General features: G+C 42.0%; 2 protein-coding genes and 1 long non-coding RNA gene across 6 annotated transcripts; 2 read left to right on the top strand and 1 right to left on the bottom strand.

The window, feature by feature from the left end:
• The first annotated feature begins 767 nt into the window (after positions 1 to 767).
• Positions 768 to 12,066, top strand: gns (glucosamine (N-acetyl)-6-sulfatase). 4 transcript variants are annotated; one of them, XM_011491298.3, is made up of 15 exons: positions 768 to 1,088; positions 2,078 to 2,137; positions 2,214 to 2,420; positions 3,458 to 3,523; positions 6,557 to 6,655; positions 6,755 to 6,922; positions 6,993 to 7,075; positions 7,610 to 7,728; positions 7,801 to 7,904; positions 8,102 to 8,203; positions 9,348 to 9,458; positions 9,526 to 9,636; positions 9,714 to 9,874; positions 9,974 to 10,102; positions 11,210 to 12,066. In XM_011491298.3, the coding sequence occupies exons 1-14, from the start codon at positions 936 to 938 to the stop codon at positions 10,047 to 10,049; spliced, it is 1,620 nt and encodes a 539-aa protein (XP_011489600.1). In that variant the 5' UTR covers positions 768 to 935; the 3' UTR covers positions 10,050 to 10,102; positions 11,210 to 12,066. The 4 variants fall into 4 exon arrangements, with proteins under 4 accessions (XP_011489600.1, XP_020570014.1, XP_020570013.1 ...); XM_020714355.2 differs by having other exon boundaries at positions 9,974 to 10,104; positions 11,300 to 12,066; XM_020714354.2 differs by having other exon boundaries at positions 9,974 to 10,145; positions 10,195 to 12,066.
• On the top strand, positions 3,531 to 5,043 carry LOC111946972. The gene is made up of 2 exons (XR_002872840.1): positions 3,531 to 4,226; positions 4,521 to 5,043. It is a non-coding gene; the product is annotated as an uncharacterized LOC111946972 (long non-coding RNA).
• On the bottom strand, positions 11,473 to 21,367 carry LOC101166676 (adipocyte plasma membrane-associated protein-like). Its single transcript, XM_011491297.3, has 9 exons — positions 21,260 to 21,367; positions 20,420 to 20,558; positions 20,235 to 20,356; positions 20,029 to 20,130; positions 18,449 to 18,601; positions 18,263 to 18,378; positions 15,243 to 15,403; positions 14,178 to 14,373; positions 11,473 to 13,385 (listed from the first exon to the last, which is right to left on the bottom strand). Exons 1-9 carry the CDS (start codon positions 21,270 to 21,272, stop codon positions 13,170 to 13,172), a joined length of 1,218 nt encoding a protein of 405 aa, XP_011489599.1. The 5' UTR covers positions 21,273 to 21,367; the 3' UTR covers positions 11,473 to 13,169.
• Positions 21,368 to 21,584: the final 217 nt, after the last annotated feature.

Genomic DNA, 21,584 nt, shown 5'->3' with positions numbered 1-21,584 from the left:
AGGGTTTGGCTTACATGATAAAATAATTAAAACAAGTATTTAATCCCACAGAAAACTAACATTTTATTAAATAAACTGTACACGAAAAAAAAACTAATGAATTGAATTAATTTAAAAGAAACAGCAAAACCAAAAAGGTTTATGGAAACGCAGAGGTTCCAATCTGCACTTTAACTGATAAAGTATAAACACCTCTAATCAGATGTTAAGTACCAGATTATATAATAGTAATTGTGTTAATAAATAAATAAAAGGTGTGTGGAATTAAATAAATGAGCTTTTTCCTGTTCCCACACCATTTCCAGCATTTTAATCAAACTATTTGATAAACTTAAGTTTAATGGATTCAAATTGACATGCATTTACTTATATATAAGTAAAGATATTTATTAATTACAATGTCAAGAAAACGACATTCTCTTTTTTAATCAATTTATGAATTACTGTTTTAAATAGGTTTTGATATATTTATGTATTTTTGGTTATTGTCTCTTGTGTATTGGTTAAAATAAACCAATTTTTGTCTCGTGCACACTTTTATAAAATAAATGATCTAATAAACTTGTCAAAAGTGGAACTTCATAATTCATTGAGCCGCTTAAAGAAAATTTAAATAATAAAAACATCTCTTAAAAACTGATAAAGATAAAAAAAATCGACAAATGAATATATTTTCATCTGTTCTAGATAAAAAATAATTCTCAACTTGGAATAAATGAAAAATAAATAAAACTTTCATTTTGACGTCCACGGATCAGCTGATCCGGACTTCCGGTAGGAAGGTACCACGTGACCCGCACTCACGGAACCCTTCTCGCGCAGGAACTGGGCCGAGCGCTGTTCTGGTTCCCCTCCTCCGGGGCTCGTTAGCTGGATCCAGGCCGCAGTAAAAGCTTCAAACGGACGCGGCCCGACCCGGCGGTTCGGAGGTCGTGATGGGGTTGAGGGGTTCGAGTCTGACGAGCCTGCTGCTCATCTGCGTCACTCTGTGGAGCGAGCCCAACTCCGCGCTGTTCGGCCACGCGAACCGGAGACCCAACATCGTTATGGTGCTGACAGATGACCTGGACGTCCTCATGGGGGGCCTGGTCAGTGGACGGAATGTTGCTTTGATTAGGGGCTGTCATTTTCTTGTAGATCCATCAGAACCGATTAAAGCTGACTCAGCACATTCCTGTTTGGACTCGTCATCCGTCAGTCAGTCAGCAGAACCTCCGTGTTTACAGAGGAAGCAGATCCACCAGGAAATGTTGATTTAGTGCTAATAAAAACGGACATTTCCCTCATTGGTTTGGTGAAATAAACAAAAATATTTCAGAAAAATGTCATAATTGGAGTTAATCCGTCATTAACACAATAAAAAAGAACCAGACAAATAAAAGTAACCCAAAATGACAATGAAATATAATAATGTAGTTTCTATATAATAACTATGAAATAAAAAAATAACTTAAATATAGGTCAAAGAAAAATAATTAGGAAAAAAAATCTGGTCTTAAAAATGTTGCTCAGTTGCATTGAAATAAATTAAATAAAACCTTTTGCTATAAATACAATCAATTTTAGGGATATTTATCCCAATTTCTAATTGCTGTTTGGCTACATTTGGTTCTCAAACTAAAGATTTCTTCAAGAGATTTTATTTCATCTCCTAGGAAGCATATTCAATGTTTTATTTGTTAATCTATTGCGTGTATTTCTGAATGTTTGGTACCGGACAACTGAATTTCTCCCGATGGAATTGATTAAAGGATGATCTATAACCTAAATCTGATTTATTGGCAAATAAAACTTTTGTAAACATTAAAATGGCATTTTTTTGTATTATTAACATAAAAGTGCTTCTGCTGTGTAGTGTTTCTTTTTATCTGCGCAGCAAAACAAATGAAACAATAAAATAAAGTAAAATAAAGTATGTGCTGCAGATGAAACCCAGAAAACATATGAAGATTTTGAAAAATATCACATTTGAAAGACTCCAACAATGATCAAAAGGACAAAAGCAGTGCAGATGAGGCGACAAAGTGATGTTCATTAATGGATTGTGTGTCGTTTGTTCATCAAATCCTTCTTCCAGAATCCTCTGAGCAAAACCAAGAAGCTGGTGGGTGATGCTGGGATGACCTTCACAAACGCAGTGAGTATCTCCATGGAGAACGCCGCCGAACCCTTGTCGTCCACGCCGCGCTGCCCTTTCGCTCCGCTCCCCTCAGTTCGTGGCCAGCCCGCTGTGCTGCCCAAGTCGAGCGAGCATCCTGACGGGGAAATACCCGCACAACCACCACGTGGTCAACAACACGCTGGAGGGAAACTGCAGCAGCCGAGCCTGGCAGAAGAGCGAGGAGCCGCACGCCTTCCCCGCTCTGCTGAAGGCCTACGGAGGCTACCAGACCTTCTTCGCCGGGAAATACCTCAACCAGGTGGGGGCAGAGACCGTCCCACGACAGCGTTAAACTGCCCTTAGATCAGGGGGGTCAAACTCAGTTTCACAGAGGGCCACATCAGCATAGCGGTTGTCCTCAAAGGGCCAGATAGAACCCATACATGTAACTAAATGTAATGAAAAATAAATGTAACTACTCCTTAATGTTAAATAACTAATTATTTATTTATTCTAACTTTTTAAAGTGACAATAGGTGGTAGTGAGAACTTAAGGGTTAAGTCGGTGAGACGCAGGCGTGTCGTACAGAGTTTTCCTTTTTTAAACGCCCCAATGCCGTAGTTTTGTACTAGAGCGTGGCGTCAGGACGCTGTACCAAAGCATCACCTGTACGTCATTTGCGCGTGCGCTAGGGCAGCACGATATGAGGAAAACTCGTGTTGACAATATAACGATACATAAACAAATAGCAGAACAAAAAACATAATTTCCATTTCACTGCAACAGTTTAGCTTAAAAAAGAGTCAACGTAACTTCAATTCAACGAAAAATGACCCGCGTCTACATAGGAGGAGAACATCTAACATAAAAGCGTCCCGCCCAGTGGGACACGCCCAGAACTTCTGATTGGTCAAAAGCATAAAAGGATTTATTTTGTTTGTTTAATACTTCAAGCTACCATAAGATTGTTTTAGCACATTTCATGTAACCATAATCGTCCAGGTCATCTTTCATGAAATGCTAATTGCACAGCTTGATAACGATAAATTTCCGATTCATTGTGGAGGCGTAGTGTGCGCCTTCCATTCTCCTTGCGAATCCTTTTTGATACCACACATGCAACAATGGTACGTTCCATTTCCATGGCGTCCCTTGGGGGCGGCGGTTCGAGCCTGAAGGGAACAGCGCCCCCAGCTAGGTGAGTTGAAGCGACCGCCTCCAATGCAAAAGTCTACGTGAACGCGCGCTGACGTGCGTTTCAGGTTTCAGCATTCCGAACTCTCATCTGGGTTTTTCTGAGTTTCTTCTGCTGCTTCACGCCTCCTTCAAAGTCCCGTTTCTGGATCTTTCTGCAGTACGGCCGGGCGGATGCTGGCGGGGTGCAGCACGTCCCCCCGGGGTGGAGCTACTGGTTTGCTTTGGTGAGACACACATCGGTTCGAAAACATGCTTTAAGTGTAGCGTCAGACTTTTAAACCTCCATGATTTTATGCCCAAAAGGTTTTTTAAATCATCAGAGGAACAGTGAAGCTTGATCTTCATTACTGAATATTTTTATTCTACAAATGTTTGGGTCAGCAGATGAACGTTTTCTGTTTTTTGTTATTTCTGCAGAGTCCAAACCTTTTAAATATCAGGAAGTTCATTTCATAACTTACAAACGACCAATAATACCTATATACTATAAATGATTTATACGTGTACAAAATTTTGACAATTTTAAAGTTTTTATTTTCTTTACGTTTTGTTTTCATGAAAGAAGTTCAACCAAACTCTAAATTTACAACTAAACGTCTGTCAAATATAAAATTCTGCAGTTTTCAGGTAAATGGTTCATCTGTTTTGTAACAAATGAAGAGGAAGTGATGAGAAAACTGATGAGGAAACAAAAAGCAAGAGATGATGAAAAAGTAAGAAATGAAGAGGAAGAGATGGGGTAACTGATGAGGAAACAAAGAGCAAGAGATGAGGAAAAAGTAAGAAATGAAGAGGAAGTGATGAGGAAAAAGTAAGAAATGAAGAGGAAGTGATGAGAAAACTGATGAGGAAACAAAGAGCAAGAGATGAGGAAAAAGTAAGAAATGAAGAGGAAGTGATGAGGAAAAAGTAAGAAATGAAGAGGAAGTGATGAGAAAACTGATGAGGAAACAAAGAGCAAGAGATGAGGAAAAAGTAAGAAATGAAGAGGAAGTGATGAGGAAAAAGTAAGAAATATAGAGGAAGTGATGAGAAAACTGATGAGGAAACAAAGAGCAAGAGATGAGGAAAAAGTAAGAAATGAAGAGGAAGTGATGAGGAAAAAGTAAGAAATGAAGAGGAAGTGATGAGGAAAAAGTAAGAAATGAAGAGGAAGAGATGAAAAAACTGATGAGGAAACAAAGAGCAAGAGATGAGGAAAAAGTAAGAAATGAAGAGGAGGTGATGAGGAAAAAGTAAGAAATGAAGAGGAAGTGACGAGAAAACTGATGAGGAAACGAAGAGGAAGTGATGAGGAAAAAGTAAGAAATGAAGAGGAAGTGATGAGAAAACTGATGAGGAAACGAAGAGGAAGTGATGAGGAAAAAGTAAGAAATGAAGAGGAAGTGATGAGGAAAAAGTAAGAAATGAAGAGGAAGTGATGAGAAAACTGATGAGGAAACAAAGAGCAAGAGATGAGGAAAAAGTAAGAAATGAAGAGGAAGTGATGAGGAAAAAGTAAGAAATATAGAGGAAGTGATGAGAAAACTGATGAGGAAACAAAGAGCAAGAGATGAGGAAAAAGTAAGAAATGAAGAGGAAGTGATGAGGAAAAAGTAAGAAATGAAGAGGAAGTGATGAGGAAAAAGTAAGAAATGAAGAGGAAGAGATGAAAAAACTGATGAGGAAACAAAGAGCAAGAGATGAGGAAAAAGTAAGAAATGAAGAGGAAGTGATGAGGAAAAAGTAAGAAATGAAGAGGAAGTGATGAGAAAACTGATGAGGAAACGAAGAGGAAGTGATGAGGAAAAAGTAAGAAATGAAGAAGAAGTGATGAGAAAACTGATGAGGAAGTGATGAGGAAAAAGTAAGAAAAGAAGAGGAAGTGATAAGGAAAAAGTAAGAAATAAAGAGGAAGTGATGAGGAAAAAGTAAAAAAAGAAGAGGAAGTGATGAGGAAAAAGTAAGAAATGTAGAGGAAGTGATGAGAAAACTGATGAGGAAACGAAGAGGAAGTGATGAGGAAAAAGTAAGAAATGAAGAGGAAGTGATGAGAAAACTGATGAGGAAACGAAGAGGAAGTGATGAGGAAAAAGTAAGAAAAGAAGAGGAAGTGATAAGGAAAAAGTAAGAAATAAAGAGGAAGTGATGAGGAAAAAGTAAAAAAAGAAGAGGAAGTGATGAGGAAAAAGTAAGAAATGAAGAGGAAGTGATAAGGAAAAAGTGAGGAAAAGAAGAGGAAGTGATGAGGAAAAAGTGAGGAAAAGAGAAGGTGATGAGAAAAAAGTGAGGAAATGAAGATGAAGTGATGAGGAAAAAGTAAGAAATGTAGAGGAAGTGATGAGAAAACCGATGAGGAAACGAAGAGGAAGTGATGAGGAAAAAGTAAAAAATGAAGAGGAAGTGATGAGGAAAAAGTAAGAAATGAAGAGGAAGTGATGAGGAAAAAGTAAGAAATGAAGAGGAAGTGATGAGGAAAAAGTAAGAAATGAAGAGGAAGTGATGAGGAAAAGAGAAGGTGATGAGGTAAAAGTGAGGAAATGAAGAGGAAGCAATGAGGAAAGTGGGTAATGAGGAGGCAACAAGGAAGTGATAAGGAAGCTGTGAGAAACAGATGAGGAAGTGATGAGGAAGCATTGATATAGCAATAAAGACGCAATGAGGCAGCCTTGAAGAAATGATGAAGCATAAAAGAATCAATTAGGAAGTAATGAGTAAGGATTGAGGAAGTAATGAAGAAGCAACGAGGAAACATGAAGACGTGATGAGGAAACAATGAGGAAGTGATGAAGAAATGAAGAGGAAGCGAAGAGGAAGTAACGAGAAAGTGATTACGAAATGAAGAGGAAGTGATGAGGAAGCCCTTAGAGGTTGACACATCTTTCTAGTTTCAGTCTGTCTGTCAGACTTTGAGGACGTCTAGGAAAAACCCAAACGTGACAGCCAATTAAACGCTGATGAAAGGAACCTGGAAATGACCAATTATTCATGGATAGAATCAGACAAACTGGCCTTCCAGACTGAAGGCATTAATGGGGTTGCAGGCTTTAATCTTTAGTCATGAAGGAGCAAACCCAACTGAAGAAATTCTCTTTTCCTTTTATAAGTTTGAAATGATTTTGGGTTTAATTGCTCAAAAAACATTATACGTGTTTTTTACTAAAGAGGGCACATTAACAGGTAACGTAAAGGTAATGCAGACCCCATACGTGGTCATTCAGGTTAACCTCCATTTGCTGAAGAAAACGTTCTGCCTAACAGAGACGGTTTGTCTTTAGGAGAAGAACTCCAAGTACTACAACTACACCATGTCTGTGAACGGGAAGGCTCAGAAACACGGAGCAGACTACAGCAGAGACTACCTGACAGATGTGTTGGTGAGGCGGAGCTGACTCCTTTAAAATCAGTGATGGAAAAAAACCAAAGAACCACAACCGCCAAGGCTGAATGTGCCGTTTCCTCCTCTTCCCTCTCAGACAAACGTGTCGTTGGACTTCCTGCAGTACAAATCCAGCTACCAGCCCTTCTTCATGATGGTGTCCACGCCGGCCCCCCACTCCCCCTGGACTGCAGCTCCTCAGTACCAGGACCGCTTCAATGCCACCAAGGCTCCCCGGGAACCCAACTTCAACATCCACGGAGCGGTGAGGCTTCCCGCTGAACCCCGAAGGCGCCCAGTTATGGCGGCCCGTGAGCTGAATGCTGTCGTTGCAGAACAAACACTGGCTGATCCGGCAGGCCAAGACTCCCATGACCAACTCCTCCATTCAGTTCCTGGATGAGGCCTTCAGGAAAAGGTTCATCTCTTATCCTCTTCTTTAGCCACGTTCACACAGCCACGTCCAATGAAAAGTCTATGTGAATTGTACTAAACGAGCGGCCATTGAACGCGCGCTGAAGGTGAAATCAGGTGAACTTTGACCAAACAGGGTTTCAAATTCGGTACTGACATTTTTAATTCACGGAAGTACCAGCCTTTGAAAATTGATCGTGGAGGAGAAATTATTTAGCGCAGTTTGTGCCCGGCCGGAAATATACGACCCCAAATCTTTCGTACATCAGACTAGAGCTGGGAAAGAAAGATTCTGGAGCGAGATTCCCCAGATTTCCACCACTTTGACATTTTGCATCGAGCCTCTTCCAACTGTAGGTGGCAGACATGCGCTAGTAAGAAGTAGAAGAAAAAGAAGCCCCTCCCTGCTGGTCCAGTGTGAACATCACGGGCTAAATGTGTTTAGGAAGCCGCGTTTAGCGTGTTTGTGAATGTGCGTCAAATGCCTGGTGTGTCCTTAAGTTATAAGTAGATAATTCTTACTCATCTTGTCCTCCAGGTGGCAGACTTTGCTCTCAGTGGACGACCTGGTGGAGAAAATAGTGAAGAAGCTGGAGGTCCAAGGAGAGCTGGACAACACCTACATCTTCTTTACCTCTGATAACGGCTACCACACAGGTATTCGTGTCGCACACACCTTTATTAAGAAGCAGAAGAGACATAACGAGAACATCCTCGTCTCGCTCTCAGGTCAGTTCTCCCTGCCGCTGGATAAGAGACAACTCTACGAGTTTGACATCAAGGTTCCCCTCATGGTTCGAGGACCGAATATCAAACCCAACCAGACCAGTCAGGTACAGTCAGGCGCACTTTATGACGTTTCCTGGCGTCCCTTTGAAGGTTCGTTGCCCCGTTCCGGGTTTCTAGTCAAACACTACGGCCGCTTTATTTTGTCCAAATATGACGTCGGACCCGCGGAAGACGACGCCTTTTTAACGTCGTCCGTCAGTCTGACTCCTGCAGCTAGTTTTCAACTCAAGTCTGTTGACAGATGCTGGTGGCGAACATCGACCTTGGCCCAACCATACTGGACATCGCCGGCTACAACGTCAACAAGACTCAGATGGACGGCATGTCCTTCCTGCCCATCATGGTGAGAGCCCTCCCCAAGCGTCTGATTGATAGCTTGATGCTACGTTCGCGTCAACCGTCTCCGTTTTGACGGGCATCGAATTCACTGCTCGACGCCTGTCCAAAGTGAGTTCACGAACCTGTGGGAGGAGCTACATGAAGAAACGAATGACATTGAGAGATTTATTTTGAAGATCTCTACAGAAGCGTTGGTAATCACGTCTCCATGTTTGGGTTCATGACATCATGTAGAGACTCTCTCTATTTTCCCTACTGCAGAAGGGAAAATATAAAATCAAATTAAAGGACCGGTTTATTATTGTCCTGATGCAAATAAGAAAAATATCCCAACGTTCAGGTGGAGAACGATCAGTGTCTCCTCCACGTTGGCTTTGGACTTTAGCCCGTGACGTCATCGTGACGTCATCGTTGTGACACGAGCTACAGCTGAGTTCCTGATTGACGTGAATTCTCCTCCAAAGTTCAGATATTTAAAACTCTGGAAACATTGTCCGTACATTAACATCCAAACTGGATGCAAATGGCGTTGGGTGTGAACGCAGCTTCACCATTAAGGACTTGGAGACGGTTTAAACTCTTGTAGTTTTAGGATTTGATATGGAAAAACTATAATTTTTAACTAAAAAAACAGTTTTTTCTGTCTTTGATCATTGTCACCTTTTTTATGATTATTTTATCTGCTTTTATGTTAATCGCTTTGTGTTTTTAACTGAAATGAAAGGCGCTAAATAAATAAAGTTTGAGTTGTTTTTGAAATGTGTCGAATATTTAAAAACAGTTCAGAAATGTTCAAATCTGTAAGATTTGTATTCTCTCAATATTTGCTGAGAATCATTTTTAAAACTTTAACATTTGTTGTAAGTTGTTTTATGTCTTTTAGAAGTGACTGTGTTATAAGTGAGATTTGTCTATTATCATAAATGAATGGACTTCTCATTCGTCCATTCATTTCTAATAAAGGAAACCTCGTCGGGCTTTATTCTTAACTATCAGTCGTCTTTCAAGAACACTTTCAGTTTTCATGCAATTTAATGATAAATCTGTCAAACTGAGACATTTAAAAAAAAAAAAATGCAGCAGAATTGATATGAAAATATGTCTGAGCTTTTTAACGATGAAGGAAACCTCCATGTTTGTTTGACCAGGAGGGGAGGATGAACGCCAGCGGCTGGAGGAGTGACCTTCTGGTGGAGTACGAGGGGGAGGGCAGCGAGGTGTCCGACCCCGCCTGCCCTCTGCTCGGCCCGGGGGTGTCGGTATGAGAACAGACCGAGTTTACGTTCAGCAGGTTTTAGCGCGGCTAAGAGGCGTGTCCTCCTTTAGGAGTGTTTTCCTGACTGCGTGTGCGAGGACTCCTACAACAACACCTACGCTTGTGTGCGCACTGTCGCCCCCTCTGCCGACCTGCAGTACTGCGAGTTTGATGACAACGAGGTACGGAGAGAAGAACGCTCGTACCCCAAATGATGCACCCGGCAGACGGTTGACTGGTCGACTCCGCCCCCCTCTAGGTTTTCGTAGAAGTCTACAACGTGACTGCAGATCCCTACCAGCTGACCAACATCGCAAAAACCATCGACCAGGAGGTCCTGGAGAAGATGAACCACCGGCTGATGATGCTGCAGTCCTGCTCCGGACAGACGTGCCGAACGCCGGGCGTGCACGACCCGAGGTCGGTTCACAGAAACCCCGCCCCCCTGACGGATCTGCATGCTCAAATCCAAACAGGAAACGATCCAACCTGTGACTTTTTCTTTTTTTCTCCTCACAGGTACAAGTTTGACCCCCGACAGCTGTTCCCCCCCCACAGCTGGAAGCCGAGCAGACTCAGTCAGAGGGTGAAATGAGGAAGAGTCCGGATGGAGGAGGAAGAGGAGCGGAGATGTTGCTTCAGCTCGCTGTGAGATGATCCAGCCGCTTAGATGATGAAGGGATCAGGTTGGGTGGGTGGGTGAGGAGGGGGGGGGGGTTCCCTGTAGAGCCCACTTCCTGCTTGGGTCTAGATCAGGAAGTCTGTAAATGTAAGAGGAAGAGTCCTTATTTCCCCCTGCTCATCCGTCATGGAGGCTCGAGTCCACCAGCTCTCACTTCAGCTACAAAAACCGGAGATTTTCTTTCAACAAACCACAAAACATCCAGAAAAAATAAATAAAATTAATCCTAATCTGACAGGAATCCCAAAAGGACAGACACCACATCGTCTGATCTCAGAGGCGACAAAAAAAGACGTTTGTGCCAAGTTTTCATTTGGCGCCGAGTCGTTCCGGCTGAAATTCGGGGTTAGATAAATGTCAAAATGACACGCATCCACATGAACACAACGGGGAAAAAAATCCTTTAGATTTACGTTTGAAAGATTTCTGTCAAAAATACACCACTGACAACATTATGAGGCCGGTTCATTAAACTAGAATGAAACTTTATTGATCCGACAACAGAGAAACTGACTTGTTATCACACTTCTCTTGGAAAAAATTCCAGATAATAATAAAGGCGATCTTCGGCGGCGTTTTGTTGTTGCTAAGCGACAGCAGCAGATCATGGGCCTGCAGGCCGTTTCTGACCTAGAAGTAATGAAAATTAGACCAGAAAAGAGAGTGGCAGACTTTCTATGATCTTTTTTACAAACAATATCTGATTCATACTCAGAAATGCAGTTTTCATCTTACTTTTCTCTAAACACGTCCTCCATCGTCAGAAAAATGCTACAAGACGACGTTAAAAACGCCATTTGTCATCAGAGTGGGTCTTTAAACAGTCTGTTTAAGACAACTGCTATTTGCGACAATCATCTACACAACAAAACATTAATTAGTGCTAGAAAATCAAAATACTAAAGTCGTTTATTATAAACCGTTCATCAGCGCCTGATCTCTCCATCTACAGTCAGTGCATGCAGACTTTTCGGTTATAAATGCCTGTGATGCACTTTTGACAGTAATCCAACGTGGAAAATCAAAGAAAACCTGTCAAACATAAAAGCAAATGCTGCATTTTTTTTCCACAGTGTGCACAACTTTGTCCAACTGCATATTTTGACAGGAATCTAACCCCATTCTGAAAGATTCTGATCTTTCCAACATCCTGATGCTGGTGCGTTTGATGGGAAAGATGCTGTTGACCAACCTACAAACACGGCGAAAGCGTCTGCTACTTCCTGTTTCCTGTCATCCATCCTGCAAAGACAAACGTTCATCAAATGATTTTCACCCAAAAACTAAAAATGTAAAGAAAAAACAAACAAGACTTTTTAAAACTCAAACAAAAAACCTTCACATTTCAATGGATTTCTTCTAAATTCTCTTTATTTCTTCACACAAAAAGATCAGAACTTTTTCCTCAGATGAAGGTAATTTGGAGACGAAGCAGTTTGGAAAGTTTTGTGCCAAAAGTTTGTCCGACAGATTTCAAAGCTCCTCTGATCATTTCATTAACGTTCTGCTTAAGATTATACACAAAATATGAAGAAAAAAAAAAAAAAAAAATCAAAGCCAGTGTAGATTTAGAAAAACATTTCTGTTCCATGTCTTCATTAATCTGAGTTTTATTTTATTAACAGAGATATTTCATCGTAACAGCTGCTGTAAAAATATTCTTTTGAATAGAAAACATTCATTCATTGAACTCAAAGTCAGAAGGAATCGCGTTTGGTGGACATTTTCCTGCTGCTGCTCCTCTTGGATGTTCCTCCTCCTGATGTTTGTCCCGACTAACTTCTCACCTGAAACCACAGCAGGACCGCCGATCGGTCCTCTTCCTGTCACTGATGCACTTTTCATTCTGTCAGTTTGGTTTCTGACACTTTGTTGAAATGGTTTTGGGCTCCTTTTTGTCTAATAAATGTATTTTTATGGTGTCACCTCAGAGCATCTGCCTTTTTTTGTGTTGATCAAATCCATTTTCTCATTTAAATAGAGAAAAAAATAAAAAACACTAAATTTTTCAGGAGAAACCCTTCTTTTGGCTAAAATAAACACCAATTGTATATTTATTCTGTCAAATTTTGATCCATTTAAAAACGTTCCCAGTGGTCTTTTGATTCGAATGAAGCCGTTTTCATCCGAAATCTAAAAACCTGTCGTTTTCCAGGACTTGGTTTCTGCAGAGCGGCAGTCATTTATTAGAGATTTACCTCTGAGTTGTGGGCGGGACCGCTCCCCTTCCCGTTGCTGAGAGCTCTCCGTTTTCACTCCTTCCCTCTAGCTTACAGCCCGTCGCACTCCCTAGCTAACATTTGCTGTTGGAGCAACGTTCCAGCCGTACGGCTTGGAGCCAGATTCCAAAGTATCCGAAGAAAAACATGTTTTTCCAACTGTTCTGCTTCTGATTCACAAGGATTTTAATAAAGAAATGCAATTTCAATCCTAATTTTCTTTAGAAATGTCCTCCATCATCAGAAAAAAAACACAATTTTCCTGAGAGTGGGTCTTTAATTAGTTGGTTTTCCCTCTAAAATTAGTTTCAAGTCAACTAATCTGTTAGTTTTCCTAATAATTTGTCATTTCCGGGTGTGTTAGCACTAATAACGTTTAAACACAAAAGACGAAACAGCCTAGTGGACTCTGTTCTTAGCTCCTGGTACGGTGGCCCTGAAGGTTCAAAACACATAAAAAAAATCACTCAAATCACCATTTCATTTCTTCAGAATTGTGTTTTGGTTTCTGGATTTTGTTTTGTTGCCAAACATAAAATATTTTCTGTCATTTGTTTTGCTGTTTTATATTGCGATCTTTAAGACATTTGAAAGGGTTTCTTGATGTGCTTTGCACCTTCAGGGCCACCGTATTCTTTCAAACATTTTCATTTGAGATTCAAATTTAAAACTGCAGGAAATCCTAGAACGCTCAGTTCTTCAGTCAATCGGCTGCTTGGTTGAACTTTGCAGACGTCGATTAAAAAGAGACAGAGTCTGAATTCCTTTGCTCCCCAGGAGTTCTCCTCCTCCCGCCTCCTTCGCTGCTCGTTTCTCAGGGATCGCTCTCCCAGCTCTCCAGGACGGCCAGGAAAGGCAGGTCGGTGCTGCCCAGGTAGGTTCTGCCTCGGTGCTGGAAGACGTCGCTGATGGCCCAGGTGAGCCGGCCCTCCGGGTCGTGAAGGGAGCCCACGATGCGGCCGTCCAGGCCCAGCTCCAGAACCAGGGCGTAGCGCGGCAGCAGGATGTTGTACCAGCTGAGAGGAACCACCTACGACACAAACGTCTGTGGGACTCCCAGGTTTGGACTCTTCTCAGAACTCCTTTGAAGGTTTTTCACAACAAAAACACTTCAGCCTGAAACTCAGCTTCACAGGAGAAATACTGACTGACCCAGAGGAGCAGTGCATCATGGGAAAGCAGAGAAATCTGCAATAAAAACTTAATGTTTAAGTTTAATTTTTAATGAATGTTTTATCTTAAAAAATTTTGGAAATATTGTTTTAGCAAAAAAAAATTATATTTAATTTAAATAAGTAAGGTAGACATACAAAGCTTGTTTTTTGAAAACAAACGTTTTAACAGAAAAAAATGTAGATTTTTCAGATGTGATATTCAAATTTTGTTTGATGTTTAAGAAAAATCCATCCTGAAATCTGCTGGGTTTTTTTTAAATATACTTTTATTATTTTATTTTAGGATACAAAGAAATAAAAATATCTTGATCTCAATAAATTATTTCATTTAAAATATCAATTAGTTTAAATAGAAAAACAACTTTTCTACAGAAAGAACAAAAGTATCAAAGAATTGAATTTTCATTTTGAGTCATGAACTCTCCACAATCCTCTCAACTAAAAGCTAAAAGTTTTAGAGGTTTTTTTTGTATAATTTGTGTAACTTGTCAATTATTTTGCATCTTTCACGTCCAAACATTGAGTGACCTCGTCTCTTCCTTCGTTTTTCCGGCTGGTTTAAATTTTGATCGTAGCTCATAACCAGCTGTAAAAGGAGCATCACCCCTCCTTTTACCGTAAATGGTGACGCCGGCGTGCTCACTGACCTTGGCCAGAAAACGTTTGACAGCAGGATACGGAGCGATGGCGTCCAGGAAGGGCGGCGTGAGCCTGCGGAAGCGAGGCGTCGTTATGCCGACCAGGAAGGTCCCGTGGTCGCTGAGGCGGATGTTGTCAGGGTAACCGATCATGTTGTCCAGGACGACTTCCCCGGTGCCGGCCTTTTGACCCTTCAGCCAAAACCTGCCGGGAGACAGAGCCCGTCAAGCTACGTTCACTCGCCACGCCCACTGGCTGTATATAAGAGTGTGATGTCACTCACAGAAACGTCCAGCTCCAAACAGATTTTTCTTTTTTTTGTGATACGGACGTCGCCATGTTGGATCCAGATGTCCATGGCAACCACTCTCACCAATCAGGAGTGAGCTTGTTGGAAGGCCACACCCCTACCACTTGGAGTGGGCTACACAAACTTTTTATCCGACTTCCTTCCCTACTCTTTACGTAGTGGCGTTCGCCATTTCTAGTGCTGTCTGAATCTACAATTCCAAAATCCCTAGAAATTTCCCAGAAGTCTGCGAAAAACCAGTGCGCATCGATGCTCGCTAGATTGGTGAACATAGACCACAATGCATTGCGTTTGACCAATTTGCGGGGAAAAAATGTATTTTTTTAATAAGCCATCAGCGTTTTCATCTATAGAACTCAGTGAATTCATAAATGGTCATCACAAAACATTCATCACAATGAAATTTTCACTTTGTGAAATCGATGACATCATCTTCGCCATTTAAAAATGGACGTGGGAGCCAGCAGGCTCCACCTGCTTTTAATCAAAGCATCTGATTGGTCGTTTTAAAACTTAAACTACAGAGAAAATATGAAAAAACTAGGATTATCATTTTTTTTTAAAAAGGTATCAGAGCAAGAATTGTTAGCCTGACTGAGTAACAGCTGTTTAGTTTTCTATACAAGTCTGTGGGATTTTGGCTTCTTGGAACCAGCGGGTACTTCCTGTTTGGAACGCCAGGGGGGAGGGGCGACTCAGTCCAGTTCTCAGATACAGTCAAGGGTCACAGTTCAGCTTTTAGGGGCAGAAGTTCCGTGTTTACCTGTGAATGCGTCCGATGCTGGTCTCGGCCAGCAGCAGGAAGTCCTCGTCGGGCGACAGGGCGATGCCGTTGGGCATGTAGAGCGAGTCCAGCAGCACCGAAACGGCTCCAGACCGAGGATCGTAGGAGAGGAGCCGACCCAGACTGTTCAGCTCGATCACCTGAGAGCAGCACAAGTCTCAACCTCCATTCTGTAGCTTTCCTGTTAAAGACTCGTCATCAGCTGGTTGGTTTCTGGGTTTGTTTAAAGCAACGAAGAGCCTCCAAGACCACACCTGAACCTGGTCTTCCTCATCTCATCCAGACTCACTGAGACGGTTTTCAAGCTGGAAGTTTTCCAGGAACTCGGTTGTTCCCGTCCCACGTTCCCCTGTGCTCTGCTAAAGTGTGGGAGCTCAGGTTTCAGCAGCAGCTCTGTCTGAACCGACTCTTTCAGCAGCAGGTGGAGGTTTTCGAGTCCTCGTGTTTGATAGAAGCGTGTGGTTGTCAAGCAGCACAGGAACAAACACCCTCAGGGTAACTGGGATCGGATTCTCGCTCTATAATGGAGTCTCTATGAACACAGACAGGTCTGGGTTCTTTTAACACTCAACTCCCAAACTGAAGAACCCGAACAACCATGACACCAGACGTGAAGTTATTGCTGATGTGTAAGAACACACGAGCCGTAATCTCTCTGGAGCATGTTAGACGTAGATTTGCGTGACTTTCTCAGTGAAGCCCAACAGCGGGACGGATCAGCTTTGAAGGTATCAGAATCAACTGCTTGATCCCAAAACCCAAACCCAGATAAGCAGAGAACCGAGAACAAAGACGAGTTTTCACACAGACAGAACAAAACTTTAATTCCTTCCTCCGATTTGGACCAGAACTGCTGCCCAGGTTCTTCATCCTCAGATTAGTCCAAATGCAAAGAAACCACAAAGTTTCTCCCTACAGGATACTTTTATCAGTTCCCAGAACAGAAACAAAACAAAGTGGTCTCCGAACAATCAAGGCCATGACCAGCACAAGAGCGCCTCATCAAGACGTCTTCAGCAGAAGAACAACCACCAGAACCTCAAATACTCAGATGGGGGCTGAAGAAACTGGAACCAACCACTAAACCTCAACGGACAGAAAGAAACAGGATCTCAAAACACAAATTCAATTCAACTTTATTTGTGTATAGCACTTTTCCTGCATCTCAAAGTGCTTCCCATAATAAATTAGATAATAGTAAGATAAAGAATAGTAGTTAAAATAGCAAAAATAGATAAATAAAAACCCAACACATCCCACAAGTACAATCAAAATAAATCCAATTCATTGTTACTAAGACGTATAAAATCAAATAAAAACATGTGGACAGGTAAAAACTGCATAAAGTCTCAACTAAAACGAGGAGTTTGAAGTTTTTCCCCTTGGAAACCTCCACAGTGGATGAAAGCGTCACGCCCACGGCGCTGAAATGAGGCCTCGCCGTGGGTTTTAGTTCTTACCTTTGGGACCACCAGCAGACCTGCCCCTGAGGGCCTGAGGGCTCCGGGAGGCAAGTAGACTAAAAGTAAATCTGATTAAAAAACAGCTCCATTTAAACTTTTATAAACTAATAAAAGAACCTTCAAATCGATCCTAAAGCTGACTGGGAGCCAGTGCAAAGACTTCAGAGTCATGAGCTCCTCGTTTATGGTTCTAGTTAAAAGGCGTGCAGCCGGTTGGTAGGATTTCTCTTAACACCAGAGAGAAGAGCATTACAATAATCTATCCTGGATGTTATAAAAGCATGGATTGATATTTCAGCACTGGCTTTGGAGAGAAAGGGCCTCACTGGCTTTATTTCCAGTCTTTGTAACTCGGTTCGTGTGCTTCAAAGGTGAGATCTGCATCTACAAATCACACCGAGGTTTCTGACTTTACTGCACACGTTCAGATTAAATGTTGATTGGATCCTTTCTCTCTCAGCTTCAGGACCGACACTTAAAAATGTCTGTTTTGTCTTGACTGAGCTTTAGGATGTTCTCTCCTATCCCATCCAGGGCGGCAGTTCAGCTCAGAGCAGGTCGTCCAACAACCGAAGGGTTGGCGGTTCGATCCCCGCTCTACCCAGCCAGCTGTCCCCCCCGAGCACGGCTGGACTGCAGCTCACCGTTCCCCCCAGGGGAGGGGTCAAGATGCGGAGAAGAATTTCCTTTTAGTGGCTGGGTAGCTCGGTTGGTAAGGTGAAAGATTACCACGCAGGAAACCAGGGTTTGAATAAACAACGGTACTGGGGGCAATTACCATATCAAAGGCGAGCAATTAACATCACCCAGTGAGGGTCGCCTGCAGCTCACCGCTCCCCCAGGTGATGGGTCAAATGCGGAGAACAGTTTTCCCAATGTGGGATAAATAATATTATTATTATGTTTCAATATCTAAAACACAACTAGAAAGGTCATCAAGGGGTCATCTGGAGACACTATGCTACGTACGTTTCGTGCTCTACATGTATGTAAAGTTGCTTACATACGTATGTTACTTACGTAAGTAACTTATTTACGTAAGTCACATACGTCCCATATATAACAGCAACAAAAAAAAACGTTAAAAGAAGTAATTTAAAAACAAATATGCCAAATTTTCCAAAAGTGTCTGTTACTCAGCTCATCCCCCAGTATTCCCTCGATTCCAGGATGTCGTCTACTGTAAATGACTTTTCACCCAAACTTTCTTCCACGACAAACCAACACAAAACAAAGCAATTATCACTGAAAACTACGTGAGCCCTGCTATATGCTAAAGGACCCATTCTTCAGGAATGAAGACTTCTCCAGCTTGAACTAGTTTACTGCAAATGATTGCATCTTTTTTCAGTTGAGGCATTTTGTTTCCTTCTTCCCTTTTTATAGGCGGTGTGGTGCGTGGTCGGAGTATTTGGGCGTGTCTGTCTGTCCTCGTCAGGTGTTTCTCGCATGTTAGCGTTATAATGTATTTCCAAAGTCGATATTTGATTTTAAATAAATCTAAAAAAAGCAAAACAAAAATAGTTGGTTTAGCACCTCCAGTTTGACGTGTCTGCGCCCCCAGCGACTCGATGAGTCGGTGAAATAGATGGTCCCAGTTTGGGCGGAGATTTCAAGGCCATTGAGAAAAGCAAAAGGAACTCCATCAGCACCTGAGAAGAAGAGGCCAAAAGTTCAGCCCTGCAGCGGCGTTCATGACCCCAGGAGCCACCGGCACCTCACCCTCAGCGTTTGGCCGCAGCAGCGTCTTCTCTCCGGTTTGGGGATCGACGGCAAAGAGCCCTAAGTACGAGTCCGCGACAATCAGCCGATTGTGGCGGTCCATGCGGAGGCCGTGGGGGCGACCGCACACGGGCTCGTAATCCGTGCTGCTCCCTGAAAGAACGACAGACGTACTTCCTGTTTTCTGCGAACTCCAACTCCCCCTTTGTTTCCAGACACATGAATGAGTTTGGATCTTTAACCCTTGTGCTATCCTATGGGGTCCAGATGACCCCACCCTTACATCTCCCTACCACGATGAAGGTGGATAAAGCAGTGATGAAAGACAGGCAAGGAAAAAATCCCTGAACCTTTCTTTGAGCGATATGGCGGGCGCGGAGTGAAATCTTTGCAAAATACGTGGTCTTAGATGGATTCTGGTGCATTCTGGCAGCTAGTTATTCACTTCTTAATCAAGAAACTAAGACTAATTGGAGCATCATGATTTGTCATTCAAACCCCTAGTTTGACTCTCCATTAAGGACTTGCTGGTCCTAAAAAAGAATTTGGATAATTGCTAAAAGTAACAATTCTACAATCTAAGCTTTTCCTAAAAGCTGCAAAACATACAATTGCTAAAATATAGTAACATCAAAGCCCCAAATGGCAAAAACAACACCAGTAACTATGATATTCTATGAAAGTACCTCATTTATATGAACAATTTCTGCTTTAGAAATACTGTTTTCTCAAACTATAATTACATCGAAATATGGGATCTGCTTTAAACTATCTTCAACACCAATACTTAGTAATCTGGGAAATATCAAAACAAACATGCAAACAAAATTAAACATTGTAAACATTCTTTTTTAAGGGAGTGTGGGTCCAAACCATCAAATACTTATAATTATAATTAATGTCAATAATGTTTTTGAGCAAAACTGAACTAAATCATGGTAATTAGGAAATACAAATAAATTAAATAGAGAAATGTATTCAAATGTTTCAGTTTTGATCAATGTGGTCGATTATTATGCGGCAGATCAAGAAAAACTCACAAAAAGCGGACACCAGTGAAGATCACAAATCATTGAAGAAAAAAGGTTCTTCTGGGGTCCAGATGACCCCACTCCCAATGTTAACATGCCAACGTTGGGAGTGGGGTCATCTAGACCCCCCAAAAGACAGGTATCAGCTTGTTCAGTGCCTCCAAGGCACATTAACGTTGGGAGTAGGGTCATCTGGACCCCACAAGATACCAACTCTGATGAAAATGGTGTTTTTAACATGTTCTTGTGGCATCTTCCTGATGACAGACGACATATATAAAGAAGACTAAGATTAAAATTGTATTTCCGAGTATTACAGATGGACGATGGGGAAGGGGGCGGGCTTACTCTAGACCCACAACTCAGAAGTGAGTTTCTAATGACATCCTGCCGCTCTGTAGGAACTATGACCACACGGGTTGTTTTAATTCAAAACAGGCCAAAAGGTGATCAGGGTCGGTTTTCAAGGAACCAAATTGCAGATTTCACTGGTTGACTACAAAACTGGGAGCGTGCGGGCGTCCCCAAAAAGAACCAAGCAGAACAAACCACATTCAGGCAGGTTCTGTCCCATCTGCGTGATGAAGGTGAGGTTGTCATCGGGGCTGATCCTCCACAGCTTCCCGTCCACAGTTCCCGTGTAAACGTTGCCTAAAACGCCAAATGGAGAGTCTCTAAACCAGCTAAGGGCAGTTTAACGGTATTTGACAAACAGAAGTTCTCAATCCAGTTCAGACAAGTCGTTGGGGACTCACCGTCCTCATCAGCAGTAAAGGATTCTGGTCCGTGTAGTTTCCCGGTGAACAGCCGGCGCCCCTTCTGGAGAAGGGTGTTCGTGGCCAGTGGCCCCTCCAGAGTGGGCGGGGGCCCCTTCAGGCTTACGGAACAAAAAAAACCTTTCATCTGCGTATCGGCTGATGACAGAAAGGTGTGAACTCACCTGTGGGGTTTGGGATCTATGGGAGACGGCAGGAGGTAAACCCCAACAGCCACAGCCAGCAGAGCCGCCAGCAGCGATCTCCTCGCAAAGCTGGCCATGAAGGCACCACGAAAACCTGACGTCTTCTGATGCTTTTTTACTGCAGGAAAATGAGTTGGAAAAGGTGCATTCAAATACCAACATGTGCGCTGACAGCTGAGGTGACCTTTGACTTCAGTCTGGCAACAAAATGAGCTTTTATTGTGAAAACGGAGAAAACTCATCTGGGAAAGGACAAAATAGCTGTCAGAACACCTAAAAGATTAGTTTGAAAAATGTAATCTCGCTTGCAAGTGTTAAAATAAAAATGTAGTTTTGAAAATTCCCAGTTTCTTATCTGTAGATTTGCAGAGAAATCTGGAAAAATCAAAACCTCCAGGGGTCTGATAAAAAAAAAAGAAGTTTCTGTTAATTTGAGTTAAAATGACGCAGATTTCTTAATATTATTAAACATTAAATGTTAAAACAAATTCTGTCCACAAAGATTTATGAGGCCGTCATGTCATGACTCCTGAAAATAACTTTTTCTGGACCAAAGTGGTGCGTTCAAGTACGCATTCAGTTTCCCCGCATTTGTTCAACAGGTGCCGCCTAAAATGAAGAAATAAGGAAAAATAAAAGAAAGTTGCTAAAAGTTTCGCGCTTAGTGAGTTTTACACGAACGGAAAATGTTTAATGGCGCCCGTCGGTTAAATGTCTGACAATTTTTAAATTTAAGACTGTCGCAATGAAATGTCCCCAAAAAGCGAAGGCGCTTTTGGAGACTTTTATTTTTTTTACATAAATATAATTCCGACTTACACGGCGGAGTCATAGGAGCGTCCCTCTTTCTCGGACTGAGCCCGAAGACGGCGTTTGTGTGCAAATAAAACCGTAAACCGGCCGGCGCGTGCTCTAGTACTTCCGGCGGAGTGACAAAATAAAAGGAGAACCGAAGAACACCCCGTTTCTTCACTCATATTTATCGTCCGCCATGTTTCTCGAAGGGAAAAAGCTTAAAATGATAAATTTCTGAACTTTATTATTAAAATTATAATTGTTTGGCACATATTTTTATTGGTTTCTACACATATCTAAATACATATTGGCTATAAAATAACGCCTGTTTAGATTTTAGACAAATAAA

This window comes from Oryzias latipes, chromosome 23, assembly GCF_002234675.1.
Source record: "Oryzias latipes chromosome 23, ASM223467v1".
Classification (NCBI taxonomy): domain Eukaryota; kingdom Metazoa; phylum Chordata; class Actinopteri; order Beloniformes; family Adrianichthyidae; genus Oryzias; species Oryzias latipes.
This window is presented reverse-complemented; position numbering and strand designations above follow the sequence as displayed.

Coding starts and splice junctions, on each gene's coding strand:
- LOC101166676 (XM_011491297.3), bottom strand. Junction 20,131..20,234: donor CTTTACTGCTGATGAGGACG/GTGAGTCCCCAA, acceptor TTGGCGTTTTAG/GCAACGTTTACACGGGAACT. Junction 15,404..18,262: donor GCAGACACGTCAAACTGGAG/GTGCTAAACCAA, acceptor TGCTGCTCTCAG/GTGATCGAGCTGAACAGTCT.
- gns (XM_011491298.3), top strand. CDS start 936: ATGGGGTTGAGGGGTTCGAGTCTGACGAGCCTGCTGCTCATCTGCGTC. Junction 6,923..6,992: donor ACTTCAACATCCACGGAGCG/GTGAGGCTTCCC, acceptor CTGTCGTTGCAG/AACAAACACTGGCTGATCCG. Junction 9,637..9,713: donor GCGAGTTTGATGACAACGAG/GTACGGAGAGAA, acceptor GCCCCCCTCTAG/GTTTTCGTAGAAGTCTACAA.